A 22,380-nucleotide genomic window follows, 5' to 3' on the forward strand; every position below is an offset into this window, starting at 1 on the left:
GGGTTGGGTGGGTGGGTACTCTGCTTTGGGGTGTTCTGCCTCCCCTCAGATGCCCAGTTGGGTCCCCAGTGCACACACCCCACTGTATCCTCGTCCAGCACGTAGAAGGCCAGATGGTGGAAATCCAGGGGCAGGTGCACTGTGTACTCCTCCCCCCAGAACGGGCTCAGGCTCCGCCAGATGGTTGCTGTCCTGCAAAAGGGGACACAGGGGGCCAGGGGCCTTTGGGCCACACAGGCAGCAAATACCTGGGGACACACACACACAGAGATCCAGACACCCAGGGCTACTCACATACACTGAAAGACAGCTACACACATATACACTCCCACACACACCCACTCCCATGGGGATACACACTGAAACGGAGATATTCACAGATATACCAAAGAAGCCACAGACACAAAGAGACACATTCACACATACACAGATAACATATGCATCCTCAGAAATTTCTAGAAATACACATCTATGTGTTGCTACATCCAAACACATGCAGACTCACATAGAGAAAACAGAAACGTTCACACAGATACACAGATGAAAGAAATGCCCAGAACATGGAGACACACACAGACCCACAGACACACATTCACATACATATAATGACGGACAGCAGAGATACACACACAGAATCACACAAACACACAGTAACTGACAATCCATACAATTCCCTTCACTCATTCATTCCTTCATTCATTCACTCCATAAACAGTCACCCTGACTACGGGCCAAGCTTTGTGAGGTCTGGGGAATCAGAGGAAGAGATGCCAAGGTCCCTGCCCTCACAAAGCCCCCCCTCAGCAGACAGGTGCTCCCTCCTGAGCCCTTATGACACAGTGAGAGAAGTCTTGTCATTGGTTAGCTCCCTGGTGCTTGTTGGGTTTGGGGGTGAGGCTAGGAGGGATCAGAAAAGGATTCCTGCAGGAGCTAGTCAGGCAAACCGGGGAGAGGATGAGGATAAGTATTCCAGATGGGTGGAAGAGCATGTGCAAAGGCCCCAAGGCAGGAATGAACTTGGTGAATTTGAGGAACAAGAAGATGGCAGGTGGGATGGGGAGGAGAGGAGGGGCCAGGAGACCATGAAGTCAGCAGGGGCCAGAGCACTCAGTAAGCAGGTGGGAGCCCCAGGAGGGTTAAGAACCAAGACAAAAACAGAAACAGACACACACATCCTCACCCACAACAGCCCTGCAGATACACATCCATTTATTTGCCCAGTGAAGACACATCCATTTATGGCTGCAAAATTTGACTCATACACCTTCCACTGCTTTCCTCCTTTCTTCCATCACACTCTTGCCCAACAAAGAGTGTGAATGTGTGCACACACACACACACACACACACACACACACAGCCCAGAGCACCATCATCAGATGGACCCTTCTTGCCAAACAGCCTCTTCCCCTACCCTGACCTCTTCCCAGCTGGAAGTCCCCTCAGGCTCCCCAGCTGCTGAGCTGGGAGGCTCCTTAGAGCCCAGAGAGGGGGTGACAGCAGCCTGGGATCACACAGAAAAATCAACCTGTGGGTTTGGGGCAGTATCACAGAACACGGTAAGGGGGCAGCCTGAGCACAGAGAGAACGATGGAGGGGGTCAGATGCAAAGCTGCAGGATGACCCTCCCTGCTGCGGACTCCCACCCCCAATTCTCGGCCCATCTGGACCAGAACTGGCGCCAGGAGGATCCTGAATCCTGCTGTCTCCATAGGAACCGAGGCCTCAGCCGCCTGCCCACCCACACCCCTCAGGCCTGCAGGGGGGTGAGAGCCGGCCCTTGGCCTGCAGGGGTGGCAGCCAAGCACAGCCCAGCCCGACATCCCCAGCTCCCATCCAAGACTCACGCACACACCAAATATCTTCACATCCTCCCTGGGGCCCGTGTACCCAAATAAGCAGGCACTGGTGCACACGGGCGTGTACATAGCAGCCCACATGTGTGCATACACATCCACACGCAACCCCCCCCCACCTGGTACACAATGTGAGCCTGCACACCCCCAGGCTTGCCCCAGTGCTCACAGTCATTCACCCTAGCCTTCCAACACCCCCGCACACACTCACAAGCCAGCCCAGATGGGCCCAAGTGTGCGCGCACACACAGACTCACACCCCAGTGCCCGCAGCACCCGGCAGGCCCGGAACCAGCCAGCCCAGCCAAGCGTGAGATGCCCGCCCCCGGGGAGGCCAGTGTGGAAGGCACAGGCTGGCAGCCGCTGAGTCAGCCCCAGGACGCCAGCAGGGACATCGTCAGAATGCGGGGGTGTGGGCCAGTTGGTGGGGCCAGGTGGAGAGAGGAGTTGGCAGCCTCCCCCCACCTCCTCCATCCCAGCCCGTGGCCCAGGACACAAAGCACCCACCACCAGGCCTGCGGGTCCACTCTCCAGGTAAGCGCTTCCCTCTGCCAGGTCATCTTTTTTCTTCCTCCTTTTTAATGGAGGTGCTGGGGATTGAACCCAGGACCTCATGCATGCTAAGCATGTGCTCTACCACTGAGCTCTACTCATTTTCGCCCCACTCTCCCACCCTCCGTCCTGTTTCCAATGTGAACTCTTGTGCCTGGACTCCCCGGGTCTGGAAGGAGCACCTGCCCTGGCCTTGCTCCCTCCGCCCCAGGCCTGGCCTCTCCCTTCCTCACCTGGCCACCACCTCGTCGTCCACTTTCACTATGCAGTAGGGGTCACTGCTCCCAGACCTGCGGAAAGAGGAGGTTTGGGGAGTGGAGGTGAGAGAGCAGCCGTGAGTGGGAGTCCCAACCTGCCTTCCTTTTATCGATGGGGCAGCTGAGGCCCAGAGAGGGGAGGGAATTTGCCCAGGGTCACACAGCAAGTTCAGCTAAGAGGAAGGACTTCTGAGGACCGGCAGACGATGTCATGGCTGTCCAGCCCACCCACTGTGTGCCTGATCTCCTTGAATGGGCTCCCTGGGCTCCCTTTGAAATAGAACATTGAGGCATGAAGCCTGAAAATTTGGAGTCCCCATCCCAGGCAGCCCTAAGCGGCGGGTCCGGAGCGCGTGCTGTGCTGGAGAGCCATCCCTGGCTTCAAGCCCGCTTGCTGTGGAACCCTGGCAAGTCCCCTCCCCTCTATGGGCCTCAGTTTCTCAGCCCTGTAAGTCAGGTACAATACTATCATACACCTCCGAGAGTGTCTATAGGAGTCAAGAAGCTGGTGGAATGCATCACGGCTGACCCCAGAGCTCTCCCACAGTGTCCTCTCCAGCTTTTCATTTCGTTGGGCGTTTCCCTGGGAGGAGACTCACGCATAGCTCAGGCTTCAGCAAGGATGGACCTCAGCAGACCCTCTCGCTGCAGGCATGGACAGGGCACCTAGACCTCAAAACTCAACCAGTAGGAGAGATGGGCTGCACCCCCTTGAGTAGCCATGAGCCACTGGGGAACAAAGCCAGCTCCATTCCCCTTCATAATAAGAGTCATTAGTCCACCCCAAGCTGTCTACCAGGGGCCCTCATCTCCTCCCCAACGCCATTGTACAGGCTTCCTTTGACTTCTACTAAGCTCAGTCCAGCCTCAGGGCCTTTGCACTTGCTGTCCCACCTGCCTAAGACACTTGCTCTGTTCCTGAGCTTGTCGTGGCTGGCTCCACTCTGTTATACAAACCTCAGCCCAGAAGTCACTGCCTCAGAGTGGGGGTCCTTGATTACCACCATCCTCCAACAGTGGACCGTGTAAGGTTGATCTCCGATTCCTCTGAGCATGTGAAATCACCTTGCTCCCTTATTTCTGGGTCCAGTGTCTGTCTCCCAGGCTCCGGGCAACTTCTGAACTCTGAGCTCCTTGGGGGAGGAGTTGTATCTCCCCCTACCCCTACCCCCCACCCCCACAACACCTGACTGGAAGAGTCAGGATTCGAACCCAGGTCTGTGGGGCTCAGCGCACACTCTCTTAACCAATGCTCTTAACCAATACCTACACCCCAGTTCACGACCCCTTCCCCAAATGGCCCCCTTCCTCGAAGCCCCAGCCCCCACCCTCTCTCTGGGTACAGTTTGTCACTGATCCGCAGATGCCTCGGGGATTCCTGGGAATTGGGACACTGGCACCAGGAGCTGGCTCCAACCTGGTCTGCTGGCTGAGCCCTCCCCTGTGCCTCAGTTTCCTCTCTGGAGCCCACAGCTCCCTCACCTGGGTGTGCCTCCCCTTCCCCAGCAGTCCTTCAGCCCTGAAACCTCAGACTGGTCAGCATCTGTGTCTCTGAGCTCTTCTCTGGGCTCCGCCCCTGCACTCCCCAGGCCTCGGTGGCTCCTACTGGATCTATCCCAGCCCATTGGGCTGAGAGCAAACCTGGGAGCCTCAGTTTTCCCATTGGGCTCCATCTCCCTGGTTGTCTGGGGTTAAGTAGCCCCCTCGATCGCATTTCTCTATTCCTAAGTTTCTTTTGTTTTTTCCTGAGTTTCTTTTAGGCAGGCTCCCATTTCTCAGTTTCCCCAACTGCAGATGTGGGGCAGATGGGCTGGGAGCCGTTAGCAAAGGGCTGGGAGACATGCCCCTTCCCGTCCACCTGGCCTGACCCTTGGGCCCCTCATGGGAGTCAAGCTCAGCACATCGGCTCCAAGGCTCTGACGCACAAGGGCCTTATCAGGCTCCTATCAGGTAGGGGTGACGGTGGTGGCAGGGGGCCACCCCCTCCAGACTCTTGATCTTTCCAGACCCTTGGCCTCTCCCACGGCCCCTGCTCCACCTCAAGCATGGGAAAGCAGGCCCCTTGGCCACTGCCTGGTTGGTGCATGGGAGCAGTCAGAGTTCAGATCCCAACTGTGTGACCTTGGGCAAGTGACTTTGCCTCTCTGAGCCTCAGTTTCCCCATTCATAAGATGGAAATGCTAATAGGACCTCAGAAAGTGTTAAGCACAGGACCTAGCTCATAGGAAGCCCTCAATCACGTACAGCTGCAATTAGTAATGAGAGTAATAACTCGAAAACTATTGGCCAAGGCCTCCTTCAGAACCATGTCGGACTGGTTCTGGAGGCCTGGTGAGGTTTCAGGAAGAATCTGGGCCCTCTCCCCTAGGAGAGGGGAGAGAGGACACACCCCCCATCTAAGAGTCCCCACTGGCACGGAGATCCCAGCATGTTCTGAGGGAGCGCCTCTGAGGAAGGGCGCCAACAGCTGGGGAAACCGAGGCAGGGTGGCTGGTCATCAACTAGAGCTTGGTCACTCCTCACTACCCTGGTTCTGGGGCGTGGCCCACCTCAGAGCTCACCTTGGCCCCGGGGAACCTGGGGGGGAAGAGGTGTCCAAGAGATGCAGGAACCAGGCATGAGTCAATCCCCTCCGCAGGAGAGGCAAACGGAGCCCTGAGAGCCGTGTCCGGGTCCAAGGACAGCACCCACCACTCCCTCGTGGGCCTCACTCAGGACTGGTGGAGGGGCCAGAGCACAGTGAGATGGAAACTGGGTTTCTGGAAGGTTTTCCCCACTCAGCCCTCCAACAGCTGCCGGGTCCCCACTCCTGACCTCATTCCCTCGACAGTTCCAAAATCGTTCATTCTCGGGGGTTCTGAGAGGGCATCTCAGAAGAGGGGAGGCAGGGGGCTTGTCCAAGTGCTGTATTTGCCCAGCAAGCAAGCCCTCTGTTTTCTTTCCTCAGGTGCATGTTTATCTGGGGGAGCTGATGAGGATGGGGGAGCTACTGAGGCGGGAAGCCCCATAAAAAGACTGGCAGGACTCCTAAGCAGGGTAGCCGCTCTCCTCCCAATAGGGACCGGTTCCCTGGCCCAGAGGCTTTATCTCACTTTTTGCCTCTAAAGCGGCTAACTTACACCTAGAATTCTATTGGTTCCCTGAGGTCACTTCTGATTGGTTATTTCCTTCACTCCTGATTGGTTCTTAATCTCACTTCTGATTGGTCCATTTGTAGTACTTTATTTGCATGGATCTCACTCCTGATTGGCCTATTTCTACAAAGCTTGTTTCTGGTTGGTCAACTTCTGTTGTACTTTATTTGCATATGATGTTGCAAAGTGTAAAACTGGCAGCCTATAAAAGGCCTGTGTAAACATACAGACGGGGTCCAGAGCTTGGAGTGTTGACTGCTCTCTGTCTGATGGCGTAATAAACCGGAGTTCTCCCAAGTCTCTGAGTGCTTTGTTTCTCGCCCGGATCCAGGTCTCTGTCACAACCGAGCTGTGACACCGAGCTGTAATTTTTCCGCAACATTTCAACTGGTCAAAGCCACTTCCCTCTTGACACGGCTGCAGGGTTGGAGAGGGAGCAGTTCGTAAAGTCAAAGGTGGGATGCCCCTCACTGGGGGAGTTAAGGCATAGCTAAGTCCCAGCCTCGACCTGCTCCAAGACTCAGAATCCAAATTCTCGCTCACCCTGATCACTGGGTAAATCCTATGAGGTTCTCCACTCTTGCAGCTGCATGCAGCTTGGAGACTCCAGTCCAGAGTTCCCATTGCCCAGATGGGAAATCGAGACCCAGAGAGGACTAGGCTCAAGGTCACACAGCCAATGTCCTGCCAAGGATCCCACACCTGTCTCAGGTGCTGACACTCTTAGAGCCCCTTCTGGGCTCCACGCCAAGCAGGAGGGGGGACCCCTCCATCCTGCGGATTCGGCAATTGCTGACTCAGCCCTGGGGGAAGCACAGCCAAGGACTGGTATGAAGGGGAGCCCAGGGGTCCTCCAGCCCCATCATAGTTGGCTGGGGAGGGGGCTGCAGTGGGGAGCTGACTCTTTAAGCGGTTTAGCCTCAAGGGAAGATCCACACTAGGTTGGGAGCTGGCTGGGGAGCTCAGGGCTGTGGGTCTAAAGGACTCGTTTTCTTCAGGCTTGGCCCTTTGGGCCACCTGGTGACATTCTGCAAACCTAAATACCGGATGCACAGAGGCATGCTGGAGCCGCCTGGGTCCCAGGCTCTCTGAGGATCCTCCCCAGGGTTCTCTTAAGAAGTGCCCACCCAGGCCTGGAGAAGCCCCACTTCCAACACTTGCTGGGCTAAGAAAGAGAGTCTCCCCAAACCCTCTCCCCAGCTCCGACGGAATCCGACCCTCTAAACCCCAGGGCTGAAGCCCTGGAAGACCTTTAGTACGTCCCAGGAACAAAAACACCCCTTCCTGGGGGCGGGGCGGGGCATCTGCTAAGTCTAGGCGCCCCCTCCCACCTGACAGAGATGGGCATGGGGCCTCTCACCCCATGAAGGTGGATCTGCCCCAATACTTGGTCTTAGACAAGAATCCCTGCCCACTTCACCGACCTTCCCTGGCACGCGGAATGGGTAACCCCGGCCCCATCCCATGTCCGGCACACCCTTTCATCCCCGACAGGCCCTGGGGGTACTCACACGTCCTTGGCGGGCAGCGCCCGGCCCTCCACCACGCGGACATTCAAGGAGCTGCTCTTGGCCATGGCGCCTAGCCCCAAACTTTCCGGCCAGGAGGGCGCCCAGGTTGTGAGGCTGGATTGCGGCGGGGAGGGCATCTACATGTCACCAGCAGCGAGCCTAGCACCCTGTCCCGGGGTTCCAGCGCCGTCTGTTCAAGACGAGGGAAGCTGGACGGGAGGTTTCCGAAATAGGAGACAGGATAGGTGTCCGGGGAGGGGGCGCCCCCCAGGACTCTACAGGTAGGAGCCCGGAGCCAAGCAGGCAGAGCGCGCGGGGCACACCGCCAGCCCTTGCCTTCTAGTCTGACGCTCCTGGTGGGCAGGCGGGGCGTTCAGGGGACGGGAGGGGGCGGCCCAGGGCCCTCCCCGCAATCCCGCCTCCCGCGGGGTCCCCCGCCCGCGCGTTCCCGGGCCCCCTCGCGCGCCCTCTGCAGGCACCCCAGCCAAGCGTGCCAGAGCGCACCGGCCGCGGAGACCCGGGCGCGCGGAGGCTGGGACTGCCAGGTGGGGAGCGGCTCACGGCCATGATGGGCGTGGCCGCAGGCGCCTGGTGAGTTGGCATTGGGCTCTGAAGACACAGTATGTCCCCTGCCTGCCCTGCCTCCGACACGTTCACACCTCCCGGGCTCTTTCCTGCCTACCATCCGGGTGCCGCCTCCTCCGCCCCACCTCCTTGCCCTGTCCCGGAGCAGTATCGGACACTGGCGGGAGGCGTCGCTAGAGAGAGAGTCGCACATTCCCCCGGGGTCTGTTCTGAGTCAAGGAGGGGGCCTCGAACATCTCCTTCCATCTCTTTCAGTTCCCAATTAAACCCAGACAGTGCGAGCGGCAGCTCTCACGTCACGGGCTGGGACTGCGGGGGAGGAAGCCGCGGCCGGAGGGGGAGGGGAAGGCTTGACAATAACAACCACTACAGCAATGATGAAAGCCATCTACAAGTGTTTGAACACTTACTGTGTGCCAGGCACTGTTCTAAGCCTTTTACAGGGATTATCTCATCTTCGTACTCACAATAACTCTATGCATTACTTACCATTGATTGTACTATTACCCACATTCTATGGATACGTTGGGTTCAGTTTGTGTATCCATAGAATGGGCGTAATTAGGTGGATTAAATAGCATACAGAAGGTATTACAGTCAGTAACTGATCTGGCGTTCTGGATTTGCATGCTGACTCTGCTACTTGGTAGCTGTGTGGTCTTGAGCAAGTCACTTAACTTCTCTGTGCCTTGGTTTAGTTTTCTCATCTGTTCAATGGGCATAACACAGTATCTCCCTCACAGAGTTTTGAGAGAATCAGATGAGATACAGCGGGTATGAAGGTTTCAAATACAGGTCTCAGAACACGTAAAGGCACATAAGAAGCTTTCAGAAAGTGTTTGCTATAATTATTATGGCCCTTCAAGGCATAGCTCAAATGTCACCTCTCCTGGGAATTCTTCCAGGATGTCCTCCCACACCAGGCAGAGGTTTTCTTCCTGCAGCTCCAGGTTCATACATTTTTCAAGTTTTAAATGAGATGATGTGACCGGAAGGGCCTATCCCAGGGAAGATACACTATTTCTCCCTGTGAGTTTGTTGTTTACCTAAGAGGTCTTAGAAGGGCTGGCGGTGAGCCTGACTCACTCTGCTGGGGTCAGCCCAGGCCTGGGCACCAGTGGGAAGGGCCGACTGAAAGAGTTTGGGAGCCAACGCCCAGACCGGCAATTCTGGGAGGGCCCTGCCCAGCCACGGGAGCAACCCAATGATCTGCCTCCCCATCTCCCTCCTTGACTTCCCACCCAGCACCCCAGCCAGGCTGGTGAGGGATTCAGAGCCCTGGAATTCTCTCCCCAGCTAGCCACTCTCTGGTGAGTCTTCTAACTTCCAGAGACTGGGCCTCAGTTACCCTATCTGGGAATAGGTCTAGCAGGGCTGGCTCTAAGCCTTAGAAGTATTGCGACATCCTTCAGTGGGGTATGAGGGGGTGATCAGGCTTGAATCCAGAACACTGGTAGCCCCAAGGGAGTAGTTTAAGCCCTCCCCCATCTTTATCCATCACCCCAGATCCTCACCAGAGGAAAATGGTACTTACATGACTGCTGCTTCATGACAGGTGTCCTGCCTCTCCTCCACCCCCTCACCTAGGTGGGAGCTTTTGGCTGAACCTTTTTCTTCCAAAAAAGAGGCCTCAGATAAGCTACCCTGCCCCCAGGACCCTTGATGGGAACTGGGGGCCTTGTCCTGGGGCCATCAGCCATCTCAGCCCATCTTCTGGAACTGAGTAGGAAGTCACATTCCCAGACATCCTCCGCAGGCCCCCAGAGGGCTTACTAAGGCCATGGACTGTGCCAGCCAGGCCTCCAGGGAGCTAGCTCTGTCACCTGTCCAATATCCAGCAACCGACCCAACAATGTGCCAGGGGCTATGGCCCTGTGGCCACAATCCCCATACTTTTCAAATGGCCTGGCCACATCCTGTTGTTCTGAGAAGCTTTGACTTGAAGCTGGCAGAGGGTTTGAGGTCTCCTAGGGCAGCTCGTGTCAAGGAACCAGAAGGGGAAAGGTGGCCCAGAGGAGTGTGATCTGCTAGAGGCCATTCAGGAGAGAAGAGAGCAAGTCATGAGCGCCCAGGCCTGGGCTGTCACGTGGGTCTCACTCCTCTTGTGGGGTTGTTGTGAGAATTAATCAAGATGGCTGTGAAAGGCACCTGGCATCATTCCTAGTAGGTTCTCAAGAAATGGTCAACCACCTCTCCTTCCCCTGAGCTTCTTCAAGACAAACCCATGATCATCTTCTTGCCAACTCCCTGCAGTGTCTAGCGCCCATGGGATGCACACAGCCCATACTTCATAAAGCCAAGTGGGAAGAGATGCTGAACTCAGGATTTAAGAGCAGAGGTTTTAGCATTCAGCCAACCTGGGACTGAATCCTGGCACCAACACTTATAAGCTGGATGTTCTCGGGCAAGTAAGTTACCCTCTTGGTGTCCTCAGTTTCCTCATCTGTAAATTGGGAATAATAATAGTGTCCACTTCATAGTATGGGTGGGAGGATGGGATGAAATAAACATCAGACATTCAGCGTAGCCTGGCATTCAGTAAGTGCTCAGTAAGTGTCATGCCATCATGCAATGTCCTGATTCCACCTCTGATCGAGTTCTGAGGCTGGATCCTGAGCACGTGGCTGGGGCAAAGCCCCAGGCCCAACCCTGAATTCCAGGGATGTATGGTGTGGCCACACTTCAGTAGCCAGAGCGGCTCCAGCTTGCTGAGCTGGGGGAATCTGGGGATTTGTGTCCCAGCTGAGAAATCTGATATGAGATCCCAAGATTGGGCTCCTGCACCCTGACGGGCCCCATGGCCCAGGACTGGCTGAGTCCCACAGCCTTTGTCTGAGATGCGGGGGCTGGGACCCTGGGAGGGCTCACAGACACGGAGTGGAGAGGGCTCCTCATCCCAAAGTGGGCTCAGGCCTGAGCACGAGCATGGGTGTGCCGAAGGCTGTTCCTACTGGTTCCTGAGAGCCGACTGTGTCTAGAACTTCCCAGCCCCGCATTCAGCAATGCCACGTCCAGAACTTAGAATCAATCATGGTAGGAGAATTTGCACCATGGAAATTAGCAAACAAACACTGCAATTGTTTTGGAGAGTCAGTTTAACAATACACCACCGGCCCCAGGATTCCAGGGCTCCAGGGCTCTCTAGACCCCTCTCGCCTCCTGAATTCAACACCCTGAAGATTTTATTCATATTTCCCCACCCCCACCCCCCACACTGCCTTGGCCTCAACAGTTCCTTCCTTTGCATTCCTTTTTCTACCTATTTCCATAAGTCCCTTAGATGCAATTAAATAAAGAGGAGGGGTGGGGTGAAAGAGTGCAGACAGGGTGATAGCAATTTAATGGAATACTATACAGCTGTTTAAAAGGCAGTCTTAGGGGAGGTTTTAGCTCAGTGGTGGAGCATGTGCTTCGCATGCACAAGGTTCTGGGTTCATTCCCCAGTACTTCCATTAAGAAAAAAAAAAGTAAGTCATGGGAAAACCGCAGTGTATACAGCATGATACTGAGGCCATAAAATATTACATATATAAAATTATTGTCATATATTTTTTCATATGTTGTATGCTTGTGTTGTATTTATGATATTATATATAAAATGATATATATAATTCTTATATATATTCTTACATAAATAAGAATTATATAATATTTTATCTATAAAAAGCATGCATATATATACAATTCTTTTCTTACTCAACAAATGCGTATTGAGCGCCTACTACGTACTAGGCAGTGGGGCGATCTTAGCATGCGTGAGGTCCTGGGTTCAATCCCCAGTACCTCCCTTAAAAATAAATAAACTTAATTACCTGTCTCACCCCACCAAAAAAAATCTAGAAAAAAAAATAAAAGAATTCGTGCTTCTTCTGGTTTCTGACAGCTCCGCTGCCCTTGCTTTGAATCTCTACTCAGCCTCCGGGCAGCCAGGAAGAGGACCACCCCCTCACCCCTTGCCCGTTGGTTGGCACCACTCTGTGACCTTGGTCTCTTGTTCTCTTGTTTCATGGTGATTTACATGCCCGTCTTATCTCCTAAATGTCACGGACAATGTCTGATTCATGCAGTGCCTCCCACACCGCTTGGCACATCAGAAAGACTCAAAATACACTCTCCAGGTTAAATAGAACTCAGTGCCCCTCGCGGGCTGGAATCCGGTCTCTCCCCTTGTGATAATGGTCATATTATTTATAATGGTCATTTTTATTTTTTTCCCCATGGTGCCTTAACACTGCCAGCTTCCCACCTCCCTGCTACACCTTCACCCCCAAAGCAGGAGGCAGAGCCCTCCTCTGGCTCTGCAAACCTGTCCATCTCTAGACCTCTGTTTGTTTCCCCTGCTGGGAAGTGGCCATCCCTTCTGAGGCCAAGATCAGGGCAAGGCGGACAAGCCCTGGTCCAGGTTGGGGGTGAGGAACGTGTTCTTTGTCTCGGGAACACAAAGCCTCATTTGTGAGTGCTGGGCACGATTCTGGGCAGGGAGCCACATGGGCCAGGAGGCAGCGGTGGGAGGAGTGGGCAGGATTTCCAAACCACCCCCTGTGGGCTGGCTGCCTCGCAAGCAGGGCCAGTAAGTCCCCTCCTCCCACGGCCTGATGACAAAGTGTCCGTCTGTCAGGCTGCAGTGGCTTCCTCCTTCCTCAGCCCTACTCCATGAAGGGGAGTGTCCGCCCCTGCCCCCACCTTGGAAAGGACAAGTGGGAAGGAAGAAGCCACTCAAGCATGAGACTAGGTGGGTGGCGGTGGGGAGAGTGGATATTTCCAGAGATCCTGGGTTTGTGGCCAAGGGCAAGGCCAGCCGAGAAGCTGTGTCCTGCTGTCACTCAGCAGCCCCACCCAACCCATCCCCCAGGACGTGCGGACAGAGACAAGCCGGAGGCCCTGCTTCAACAGCAGGGCAGGCGAGCCCAGAAAGGATTTGGGAGCAAGGCCCTATTTAACAGAGTGGAGGGGTGGATTGTCTGGCTGCAGAGCAAGAGCCCCAGCTCCAGCTTCCTGAAGACAGGTTGTTTGTGTAGGGACCGTCTCCTCTCCTCTAAGCCTAGAGCAGTTCCAAAGCAGGGATAGGCTGAGTTATCTCTATATAAACAAACACCAGGGCCCAGCACTTCTCAAGCACTCGTGTCCTTGGAGGAGTCACTTAACTCGTTCTCTGTCTGTCACCTGTGGTCCACTACTGTCCCTCCTTGGCCCTAGGCAGTCCTGACCTACCCCATCATCCTGGAGTTCTGCAAACCAACCTACAGACTTTGTTCTCTTGGGGGTGGGGGGCACATCCTCCTGCCTCAGGGCCTTTGCACTTGCTATTGCTGCTACTTAGAATACTCGTCCTCTCCTTTACTCACCCCTACTCATCCTTCACTTCTGGGTTCACATGTCACTTCCTCAGGGAGGCATCCCTGCCCCCCTCCTTGCACTCTGCACCCCTCCTGGCAATCCCATCAGAGTGTAATGACACATTTGCAGGGTTATTTGATTCATCTGGCCTCCCCATTAGCCTCTAAGCCCCATGAGGGCAGGTTCTGTCTTATCCACTGCTGTATCCTCACACAGTGCCTGGCACATAGTAGGTGCCCAATAAACATTGACCAAAATAAACAAACAAAAAATCACCTCTAAAAGAAGAGAAATTAAGAAGGGTAAACTGCATATCAGCTTCAAGATAATGGCATCCTCTGGGGAGGGAAGGAAGGGAATGGGACTAAGGTAAAAAAGATCCAAAAAGTGCAGAACTATATCTGGGGTGATGTGGTTAAGAGGGTGGACTCCACAGCCAGACGACCTGAATTCAAAACCCACCTTAGACCTGACACCAAAAGCACAATCCATAAAAGAAAAAGTGGCAAATTGGACATCATCAAAATTGAAAACTTGGCAAAAGCCCACTTGAAGAGAATGCAAAGACAAGCTGCAGACTGGGAGAAGATGTCCAACAGAGAGCTATCTGGAACATCTAGACATAGATCTAGAATATACAGAGAAGTCTCAACACTCAACAGTTTAAAAAAAAAATCCAAGTAGGACACAAGCCACAGAGAGGAACAGATACTTTGCTGAAGAGGATATACAGATGGTGAATTAGCACACGAAAAGATGTTCATCGTCATTAGCCAGTAGAGACACTCAATGTACAACCACAATGAGCTGTCCCTCCGCACCGATCAGAATGGCTGGAACAAAAATGGTGATGCAGAAAAAAACTGGACCACTTGCACATTGCTAATGGGAGTATAAAAGGGTACAGCCACTCTGGCAAAGAATACAGCACTTTCTTAAAACAAAACCAAAACCAGCTAGACAGGCATCTACCTTATGACCCAGCAATGGTACTCCTGGGCATCTATACCAGAGAAACGAAAATTTATGTTCACACGAAAGGGAAGACAGGAATCTCCACAGTGGCCTTATTCCTACTAGTCAAAGACAGGAAACAACCCAAACGTCCTCCAACGTGAGTGACTAAACAAACCGAGGTACACCCACACCATGGAATGCTACTCGGCAGTCAAAAAGAACAAACACCTGTAACGACTAGGCTGGACCTCCATAGAATTATGCTGAGGAAAGAAAGCCAATCTCAAAAGATTACACAGTCATCTTCCAATTACTATGTAACACTCCTGACATGACAAAACAATCTTAATAATTGGAGAATAGATGACTGGTGGCCAGGGATTAGGGAGGCAGGAGGGAGGAGGATGGATGTGCCTCTAAAAGGGTAGCCTGAAGCATCCTTGGGATGTTCTGTATCTTGACTGTGCCGGTCATAGGAATCTGCATGTGATAAAGTTACATAAGGGGGAGGGTATAGCAGAGTGGTAGAGTGCCTGCCTAGCATGCACGAGGTCCTAAGTTCAATCCCCAGTACCTCCACTAAAAATAAACAAATAAGAACCTAATCACCTCCCCCCAATAGGTAATTTTTTAAAAATTGCATAGAACTAAATACACACACACACACACAAGTGAGTACATGTAAAACTGAGAAATCTAAATAAGGTGGGTGGATTGTATCAATGTCAATTTCCTGGACTATCGCTGTGCAAGATATTGCCATCGGGGGAAACTGGGTGAAGCGGCCAGTTAATCTGCTGGGTTAATCTGCTCAGGAATCTACAATTATCTGTAAATAAAAAAGCTGTATTCATACAGCTATACATCTATGAGAATAACTTTTACAAAAACTGACAGTACCAACTGCTGGTGAGGAGATGGAGCGATCAGATCCATGTGTTGCTAGTGCGAATATGAAAACGGCGCAGCGACTTTGAAAAACAAGTTTGTAGTTTTTGATACGTTAAACATACACTTACTATATGATCCAGCAATCCTACTCCTACATATTTAGACAAGTGAAATGAAAGCTTCTGTTCACACAGGAAAAATGCACATGAATACAGGCTATATTTATAATTGTTCAGAATTAGAAAAACCCAACTGGAGGATGAATAAACAAACTATGGTATGTAATCAAATACTACTCAGCAATGAAAAAGAATGAACCACTAATACACATGTCACTATGAATGAATCTCAAATGAATACTGCTAGGTGAAAAAGCCAGATTCACAAGGCTATAAAGTATGTAATTCTATTGGTGATATTCTGGCAAAAGCAAATCTGTAGCGAGAGAGAACAGGTCCGTGGTTGCCAGGGGCTGGGTGGGGAACAACGGTTGATTACAAAGGGACATGAGGACTTTTAGGGGTGATGGGAATATTTTGTAACTTGACTGTGGTGGTTACACAACTTTATGCATTTGCTAAAGCCTAGAGTTCTAGGTGGAAAAAAAATTTTTTACTTTATGTAAATTAATACCTCAGTATGTTTTAAGTCAAGAAAAAGATTAGACCATGTATCTTTTAACTTTACCTCAATTTATGCAGAAAGATGTCATGTGCAATTTAATGCAAAATGCTCAAAGATAAAAATGCATATTATTTTCGCTCCATCTTTCTTTTTTTTAAATATGCTCTGACAGAACGCTTGGGGGTTGTTTTAAGCAATGTAGGCATAACAGGAACTACAGTATTTTTTTTATAGTGTTACTGTACAATAAGAAAATACATTTCTTGGGGGTAGGGAAGTAGCTCAGTGGAAGAGTGCATGCTTAGCACAGACAAGGCCCTGGATTCAATCCCCACTACCTCTATTAAGATAAATAGATAAATATACCTAATTACCTCCCCCATCCAAAAAAAAAATCTAAAAAAAACAATAAAAGAGGGGCAAATTCTTGGCCAAGAGACCCACGTCCTCTCCACTGAACCCCAATTTAGATTGGGAGTTAGATCTTCCCCTAGAACCTACAAAAGCTGCTCCCCTCCCCTCTCACCCTTGGGGTGGATTCTCCAGGCAGGCGTTGGAATGCTGCGTCGTTGGTTGCCCAGGCAACCAAGGCCTGCTGGGTGGCTGCCTTCCGGGAGTACTAAGCGCCCTCCTCTCCCCTCCATCAGGACCCCGGGGCCTCCTAGGCTGGTGCAAAACTTCAGCAAGCAAGCAAGCAAGCGAGGGCAATTGCTGGGAGAATGGCAGTGCCCTGGGAGGAATATTTCCGACTGACCTTGCAAGAGAAACTGCCCAAGTGAGTGGCACGGAATGGCAGGGAGGACTGGGAGGAGGGCAGGAGCAGGTGGGATGGCCTATCCCTTCCCCCTACCCCTGGGTCCTGGTTTCCTCAGGCAGTTCTTGGTGGAGAATTACTGCCTCCACTTCCCAGAGGAAGAAACTGAGGCTTAGAAGGAAACGGCAATTTCCCCAAGGTCTGCTAGTCAGGGCAGAGCTGGGTCAGTGGCTTGGTTTCCTAATCTGTTACTGATATCCAGCTGAGATTGAACTGGTTGAACCAAGTTGGGAGGGATTTACTCTGTGAACTGTTGCCCCCTCTCCCTGCAACTGCATTTTAAAGGAAGAGTGGGGGGAGCTTGTCCCGTGCCTGCTTTGTTTCAGCAGTGTGGTTGGGGGCAGGGGGGTGGCAACCTTCTCAGAATCTGTAAAATGAGAGGGTTTCCCCTGGACCAGAGCTGGGAAAGCCTTGCCAAGTGGAATGGTAGTGCATTCCTTCTGCTCCCTACACAACCTACCTTCTGGGCTGTCTCCAGCCCCTCCTCTCCCCTGGGAGCCTGGTTCCGGATCCCAGCCTCCTTTTGAACCCTCCTGCAGAGGTCAAAGGGCGGCCCAATCTAAACTTAGCCAGAGCAAAGAGCTGATCTACCCTTCTCCCCACTCAGCCTGCCATCAGCAACATCCTTCCAGCATCTGTGTTCACCTTTGACTCCTTTCTCCCCTCCTCCATCAGCCCTGCTCTCCAACAGTATCCAGAACCAACCCCTTCTTACCTCTCTAGTACACGCACTCAGATTAGAACCACATCCTCTCAGCATCATCCCATGACCTGTCCCTGGTCCCCTGAAGCTGACCCTCCTCCTACTGCCCTTGCTCCCTACAGCAGCCAGAGGGGTCCTTCCTCTCCTCCAGACCCTCCCAGGCCTCCCACATCACTCAGAAGTACCCCGTCATCATGGCCCACTGTCTAACCATCACAACCTCTCTGATATGAATTCCCATTCTCTGCTCCTCCCTTCCTCCCCTCCAACAGCTCCTTCTACACTACTTGGGGCTTAGCATTTGCTGTTCCCTTGGCCTAGAATCTGTTCCCTGCAGTATCCCCATGTCTCACTCCTTCTTCTCCTTCAAGTCTCTTCTCAAATGTCCCCTCCTTGGAGACTTTTCCATCTCCTTATTGAGAGGTTTCCTCTGCTGCGTTTTTCATCTTAGCACCTGCCATGTCTTAGCATTATTTATTATTATTTGTTAGCTTTCTTTTCAGTGGTCCCCAGCAGGATGCCAGCTCCTGGAGGGCAGGGATCTTTGACTGGCCTGTTCAGGGCTGCATCCCCAGTACCTAGAACAGTGCCTGGCACAGAGTAGGTGCTCAGGACAATTTGTTGAATGAATGAAGAATTCAACAGCCAGGAGGTGGCTAATGGGGGCATTTCAGGCATCAGAGGGGAGTTAGGGAGCCCTGAGTCTTGCCTCCTTCACCCCTACTTCCTCCTTGAGTCCCTTCAGGAAGATCCTGGAGCAGAATGTGGACCATGTCCCTCCATTGCTGCATCTCTTGGAGAAGAGGCAGGAGCTGGTGGATGCTGACCGGGGCCTTCAGGCCCAGAAGGAGGTGAACCACTCAGTGCAGCCCCTGAAAAATTTGGGACCCCCAAACCAAAAAAATGATAGTGAGAGAAAAAAAAAAAAAAGGATGGAAAGGGATGGAGTCAACTTATTTCTACAAGATCTGAGAAAAGTCACTGTTCCGAGACTTGGTTTCCTTATCTGTCAAATGGGGATCAAATGAGATCAGTGGTTGGTGCAAATACAGGTGCATTGAGCAGCTACTATGTGTAGGGCACTGCACTGGGATCTACAGGTCTGACCACAGTCCCTGCCTTCATGGGCTCACAGCCTAGAGGAGGAGACAGACAAATGGTTGCTATGAGGGGGAAGCACTGAGCTGGGACTGTGGGACCCCAGAGAAAGCCTCTATCTCTACACAGGAGTGGTCATGGAGGACTTCCTGGAGGAAGTGATGTCTTAGGGATTGCGGAAGGACAAGTTGGCTTATCTAGCAAACAGGGACAGAGTGGGGAGGGAAAAACAGGCATTGGGAACAGCATATACAAAGACTAGAAAGCAAGGATGTGTAAGTGGCTGGAAGATAGTGTCAGAGGAGAGAGGGTAAGATGAGGCTGGAAGGAAGAGCAAGGACACTGACAAGCATGGGCTGCAGGATGGAATTTGGGCTTCATCGTGGGAGGTGGGAGCCATGGGTGGATTTGAGCAAGGGTGCAGCCACAGATCAGAACGACAGATGCAAGAGGTTAATTGTGAACCTGAAAGCGTTGGATGACTTGAACCCCCAAACACACACAGACACCCACTCTTCACCTCCCAGGTGTTCCAGACTGTGAAGGCATCCCTGCAACGGCGGTGGGAACAGTTGGAACAGCAAAAGCAGGAGCTAAAGAGGTCCTTTGTCCGCTTTGAAAAGTTTTTGCGGGTAGGTGGAGACTGCTGGGGGTGAGGCAGAGCAGAATCACAAAGGCACAATCCTATGGGGGCCAGACAGTGATACAAACTTAAACATTTTATGTATCCCCAGTACAAAAGCGAGTGGTGGGAAATACACACGCACTGCCTGAAGCATTTTAAAAGCGTACAGAATGGGGGACGGTATCTCAGTGACAGAGTGTGTGTTTAGCATACACGAGGTCCTGGGTTCAATCCCCAGTACCTTAAATTTTTAAAAAAATAAATACATACATAAATAAAATCTAATTACCTCCTTCCCACCCCCCCAAACCCCGCAGATATAGATATAGATAGATGGATAGATAGATAGATAGATAGATAGATAGATAGATAGATAGATAAAAGCCTGCGGGAGGAGTGAGAGACCAAAATCAGAGATTTTGGCTGGATTTGGCCCGCGGGCCATCTGTTTGCATCCCGTGACTCAACGTGCGAATGTTGGAACGGTGTGGAAGCAGCGAGCTCCGCAGGCTCCCAAGTCCTGGGGGTCGTCGTCTCCTCTCCATCCCTCCTTCCCAGGAAGGCGAAGCTCGGCGCAGCCGCGCACTACGGAGGGCGGCCGAAGAGCGGCACCAGGCGGACCGCCAGGAGGCGGAGGCGCTGCGGCTTCGGGCCCAACTGGAGGAGCTGCAGCGGGAGCGCGCGCGGCTGCAGCGCCGACTGCAGCGCCTGGAGCCCTGCGCGCGCCTGCTCGGCCAAGTGCTGGAGCAGCTGCCCGAGGTGAGCGTCCTGCAAGAGGTTTTGGTGCTCAGCGCCAGCATGCGGGGTTGGGCGGCCTCAGGAAAGGCTTTGGAAATGTGCACTACTGGAGCGCTGACTGTATGCCAGGAATCACCACTTATTGAGCACTAACTATGCCAAGAACACGCTGTGTTCTTGAATGCTCTCCAAGATCCAGTGAAGTGGGGCTTGTTATTCTCAACCCCATTTTTACAGGTGGGGCAACTGATACTCAGAAAGGTAACAAAAGGAGGTGGGGGTAGGGGGAATCCAGACAGTAAGTATTAGTTGAATGAAACAATGAATTAATATTAATCAGAGGCAATGAAGCATAGCTTTTGGTGGAAGTGGGGAAGGCCAGGAATAGTCCCCACTTCTGGGGCAGGAGCTGTGTGATGTCCCCATTTCACAGTTCCGCCGAGGAGGCGGAGGTGGGGATGCGGAGGGCAGGAGGCAGCAGGCCTGGTTAATCTCCCTCCCGACCCCATCCTAGTTCCAAGAGATCTCTGAGCTGGTGGCGCGCTTCGACGGCCTGGCTGACACGCAGGAGGCGCTGAGGGTCACGGAGCGCCAGCAGCTCTTGGAGCTGGAAGAGGGGCGCGCGCGGCAGCAGCGGCTGCGGGACGCCTGGCAGGACGAGCTGCTGCGGCAGGGCCAGCGGCGAGCGCAGCTGCTGGAGCAACTGGAGGCGGCGCGGGAGCGCACGCTGCACTGGGTACTCCCGCTGCCAGGAGGACGTGGACGCCAGGGACCCCAGCCTCCCACCGCAGGGAAAAGTGCCAGGGTGGATAAGAACAGCTGGGGAAATGCTGCACTCAGGGGCAGGCTTCAGGCATCGAAAGCACTGGAGGGCGCTGGAGGCCGGTCCTACTTGACACCCGGTTCCTGCAGTCCTCTCCCTGAGAGCGCCCATGGGCATCTGACTGGTGGGAGGTGGATGGGAATGTGGCCCCAGCCCTCTTCCGGCCAGCTCACACCTTAATGGGGAAGGGGACGGGTGTTCTCCAGGAATCCAAGTGGATTCAGATCCAGAACACAGCTGCTGAGAAGACCTTGCTCCTGGGACGCACCAGGATGGCAGCACTGAACCTGTTTCAGCTTGTGTGCCAGCACCAGAGGCGGCCACCTGATCTGGACATCGAGGACACCGAGGGGCAGCTGGAGCAGGTGAGGGCCCCTCTGTATGTCACTCCGGCCTCTAAACCTCTGGGAAAATCATAGTCCCTGAAATCCCACCTTCTCTGGGTTAAGCATGACCCTCTGTGATGCGAGCCCATTCTCTGAGCATCAAGTTCTAGGTCTTGGCAGTGGATCCGTGGGTGTTCATTCTGCTCATTATCAATAAATAGGTTACTTAAAACAAAATGGAGGACCCTCCATAGAGAAGATAAAAAGAGTAGGTCATTCACCAGTGAATGCGACTGATCCAATTAAAAGGAAAAAAAAAAAGAATTATGTAAGGGAGAATTCTAATTTAATTACAATACAGGTGGTAGCAGGTTAGACAATGGTGTAGGTGTCTGTGAACGAATCGCTTAGGAGACTTAAAAAATCCAGAACACTTTAGGCCAGGTTCGCTGCTCCTGGGAACCACCATCATTGCTGTCTAATAGGGGTCTCCACCGCCACCCCTGCTTTCCAGCCTCCAGGGTATTGGGGGAGGGGTCGGGACACTCAAGAGGCTGGGATGTGACTCTGGCCATGTTGGGGACCCCTAGGTGAAGCTGTTCATCCTGGACCTCTCCACCATGCTGGCCAGACTCCGCCAGGCTGAGCCCTTGACCCCGGCCTCCTAATTCTGGCCTAGGTGAGCAGTGGGGAAGGGGCCCCCTCGAGGACCAGGGCCCTGGACAGGAGGTGCATGGGGTGCAGGCTGAGTGGCCGTCACTGGAAAGATGGAATGGGTGTGCTCACTCAGACTGTAGTGGGTGGTCACAAGAGGCACACGGCAAGTACTAAACAAATGTGGGATCCGTGGGGCGGGGGGACAAATTCTGCATCCGCCACATGGCCTGGGACCTGGTCCCCCCTCCTAGGGGAGTTGGGGGCATTTAAACAAGCTGGTATTTGTCAAGTGCTTGGAATAGGGCCTGGCACAAATTCTGGTAAATTCTAGATGAGTGTTTGATAAGTAAAGTATAATAGGTAGGGTCAGCAGGAGGGTCACACGGAAGACACCTATTCTTGGGGCACCTGCTCACAGAGCTCCTCTGTTGTGGACTGGTGCTGAGTAAAGGCCAGCCTGAGAACCCAGCTGCTGCAGGCTGCCCGTGACCTTCCCAGGGCCCCCAGCAGGGGCTGAGGAGCACAGGGGGTAGAGGGGGACAGAGGCCGGCCAGGTTCTGACCACTATGTGGTGTGGTATGTGGTGGGGCAGTGTGAACCCACCCTTCACAGCCGAGGTCTCTGCCCCGGACCCCAAATCCCATCTCCCCTCACCATCCACTCCCAGCTGCAAGCCTGTCCTGGTGGAAGGAAAGGGATCGACTGCCAGTCTTGGGGCACTCCCACTTCAGCAACCCACCCATCCTCTGAGCCTGGGTTTCCTCATCTGCAAAATGGAGACACCAGCAGATCCCACACAGGACTTGCCCACACACTCTCAATTCAGCCACACACTGGCTGAGACTTAGTACCCAGGCCTGTCCCTTCCACTCCTGGAGTAGACTGTACTCTTG

The 22,380-nt window shown here is 53.1% G+C and overlaps 2 protein-coding genes across 3 annotated transcripts in view; one reads left to right on the forward strand and one right to left on the reverse strand.

Moving 5' to 3' along the window:
* Positions 1–7,746, reverse strand: part of RASAL1 (RAS protein activator like 1) — a 29,222-nt gene extending 21,476 nt beyond the window's left edge. The window contains exons 1-3 of the mRNA XM_010998687.3: positions 7,310–7,746; positions 2,641–2,697; positions 79–192 (exon numbers count right to left, since the gene is read on the reverse strand). Coding sequence (XP_010996989.3) covers positions 79–192; positions 2,641–2,697; positions 7,310–7,446 — 308 coding nt within the window. The 5' untranslated portion in view covers positions 7,447–7,746. The remainder of the gene's footprint in view (positions 1–78; positions 193–2,640; positions 2,698–7,309) is intronic.
* Positions 7,747–16,346: 8,600 nt separating this feature from the next.
* CFAP73 (cilia and flagella associated protein 73) lies at positions 16,347–22,380 on the forward strand. 2 transcript variants are annotated; one of them, XM_031442868.2, is made up of 8 exons: positions 16,347–16,478; positions 17,957–18,071; positions 18,846–18,950; positions 19,502–19,702; positions 20,196–20,417; positions 20,711–20,869; positions 21,421–21,509; positions 22,155–22,380. In XM_031442868.2, exons 1-7 carry the CDS (start codon positions 16,423–16,425, stop codon positions 21,496–21,498), a joined length of 936 nt encoding a protein of 311 aa, XP_031298728.1. In that variant the 5' UTR covers positions 16,347–16,422; the 3' UTR covers positions 21,499–21,509; positions 22,155–22,380. The 2 variants fall into 2 exon arrangements, with proteins under 2 accessions (XP_031298728.1, XP_031298729.1); XM_031442869.2 differs by having other exon boundaries at positions 17,966–18,071; positions 22,155–22,379.

This window comes from Camelus dromedarius, chromosome 31 (assembly GCF_036321535.1).
Source record: "Camelus dromedarius isolate mCamDro1 chromosome 31, mCamDro1.pat, whole genome shotgun sequence".
NCBI lineage: Eukaryota > Metazoa > Chordata > Mammalia > Artiodactyla > Camelidae > Camelus > Camelus dromedarius.

Bases quoted from the DNA above. Each gene is read 5' to 3' on its own strand.
- CFAP73 (XM_031442868.2), top strand. From the start codon at position 16,423: ATGGCAGTGCCCTGGGAGGAATATTTCCGACTGACCTTGCAAGAGAAA. The intron at 18,072-18,845 runs GTGAACCACTCA...TTCACCTCCCAG, and splicing joins GCCTTCAGGCCCAGAAGGAG to GTGTTCCAGACTGTGAAGGC. The intron at 19,703-20,195 runs GTGAGCGTCCTG...ACCCCATCCTAG, and splicing joins TGCTGGAGCAGCTGCCCGAG to TTCCAAGAGATCTCTGAGCT.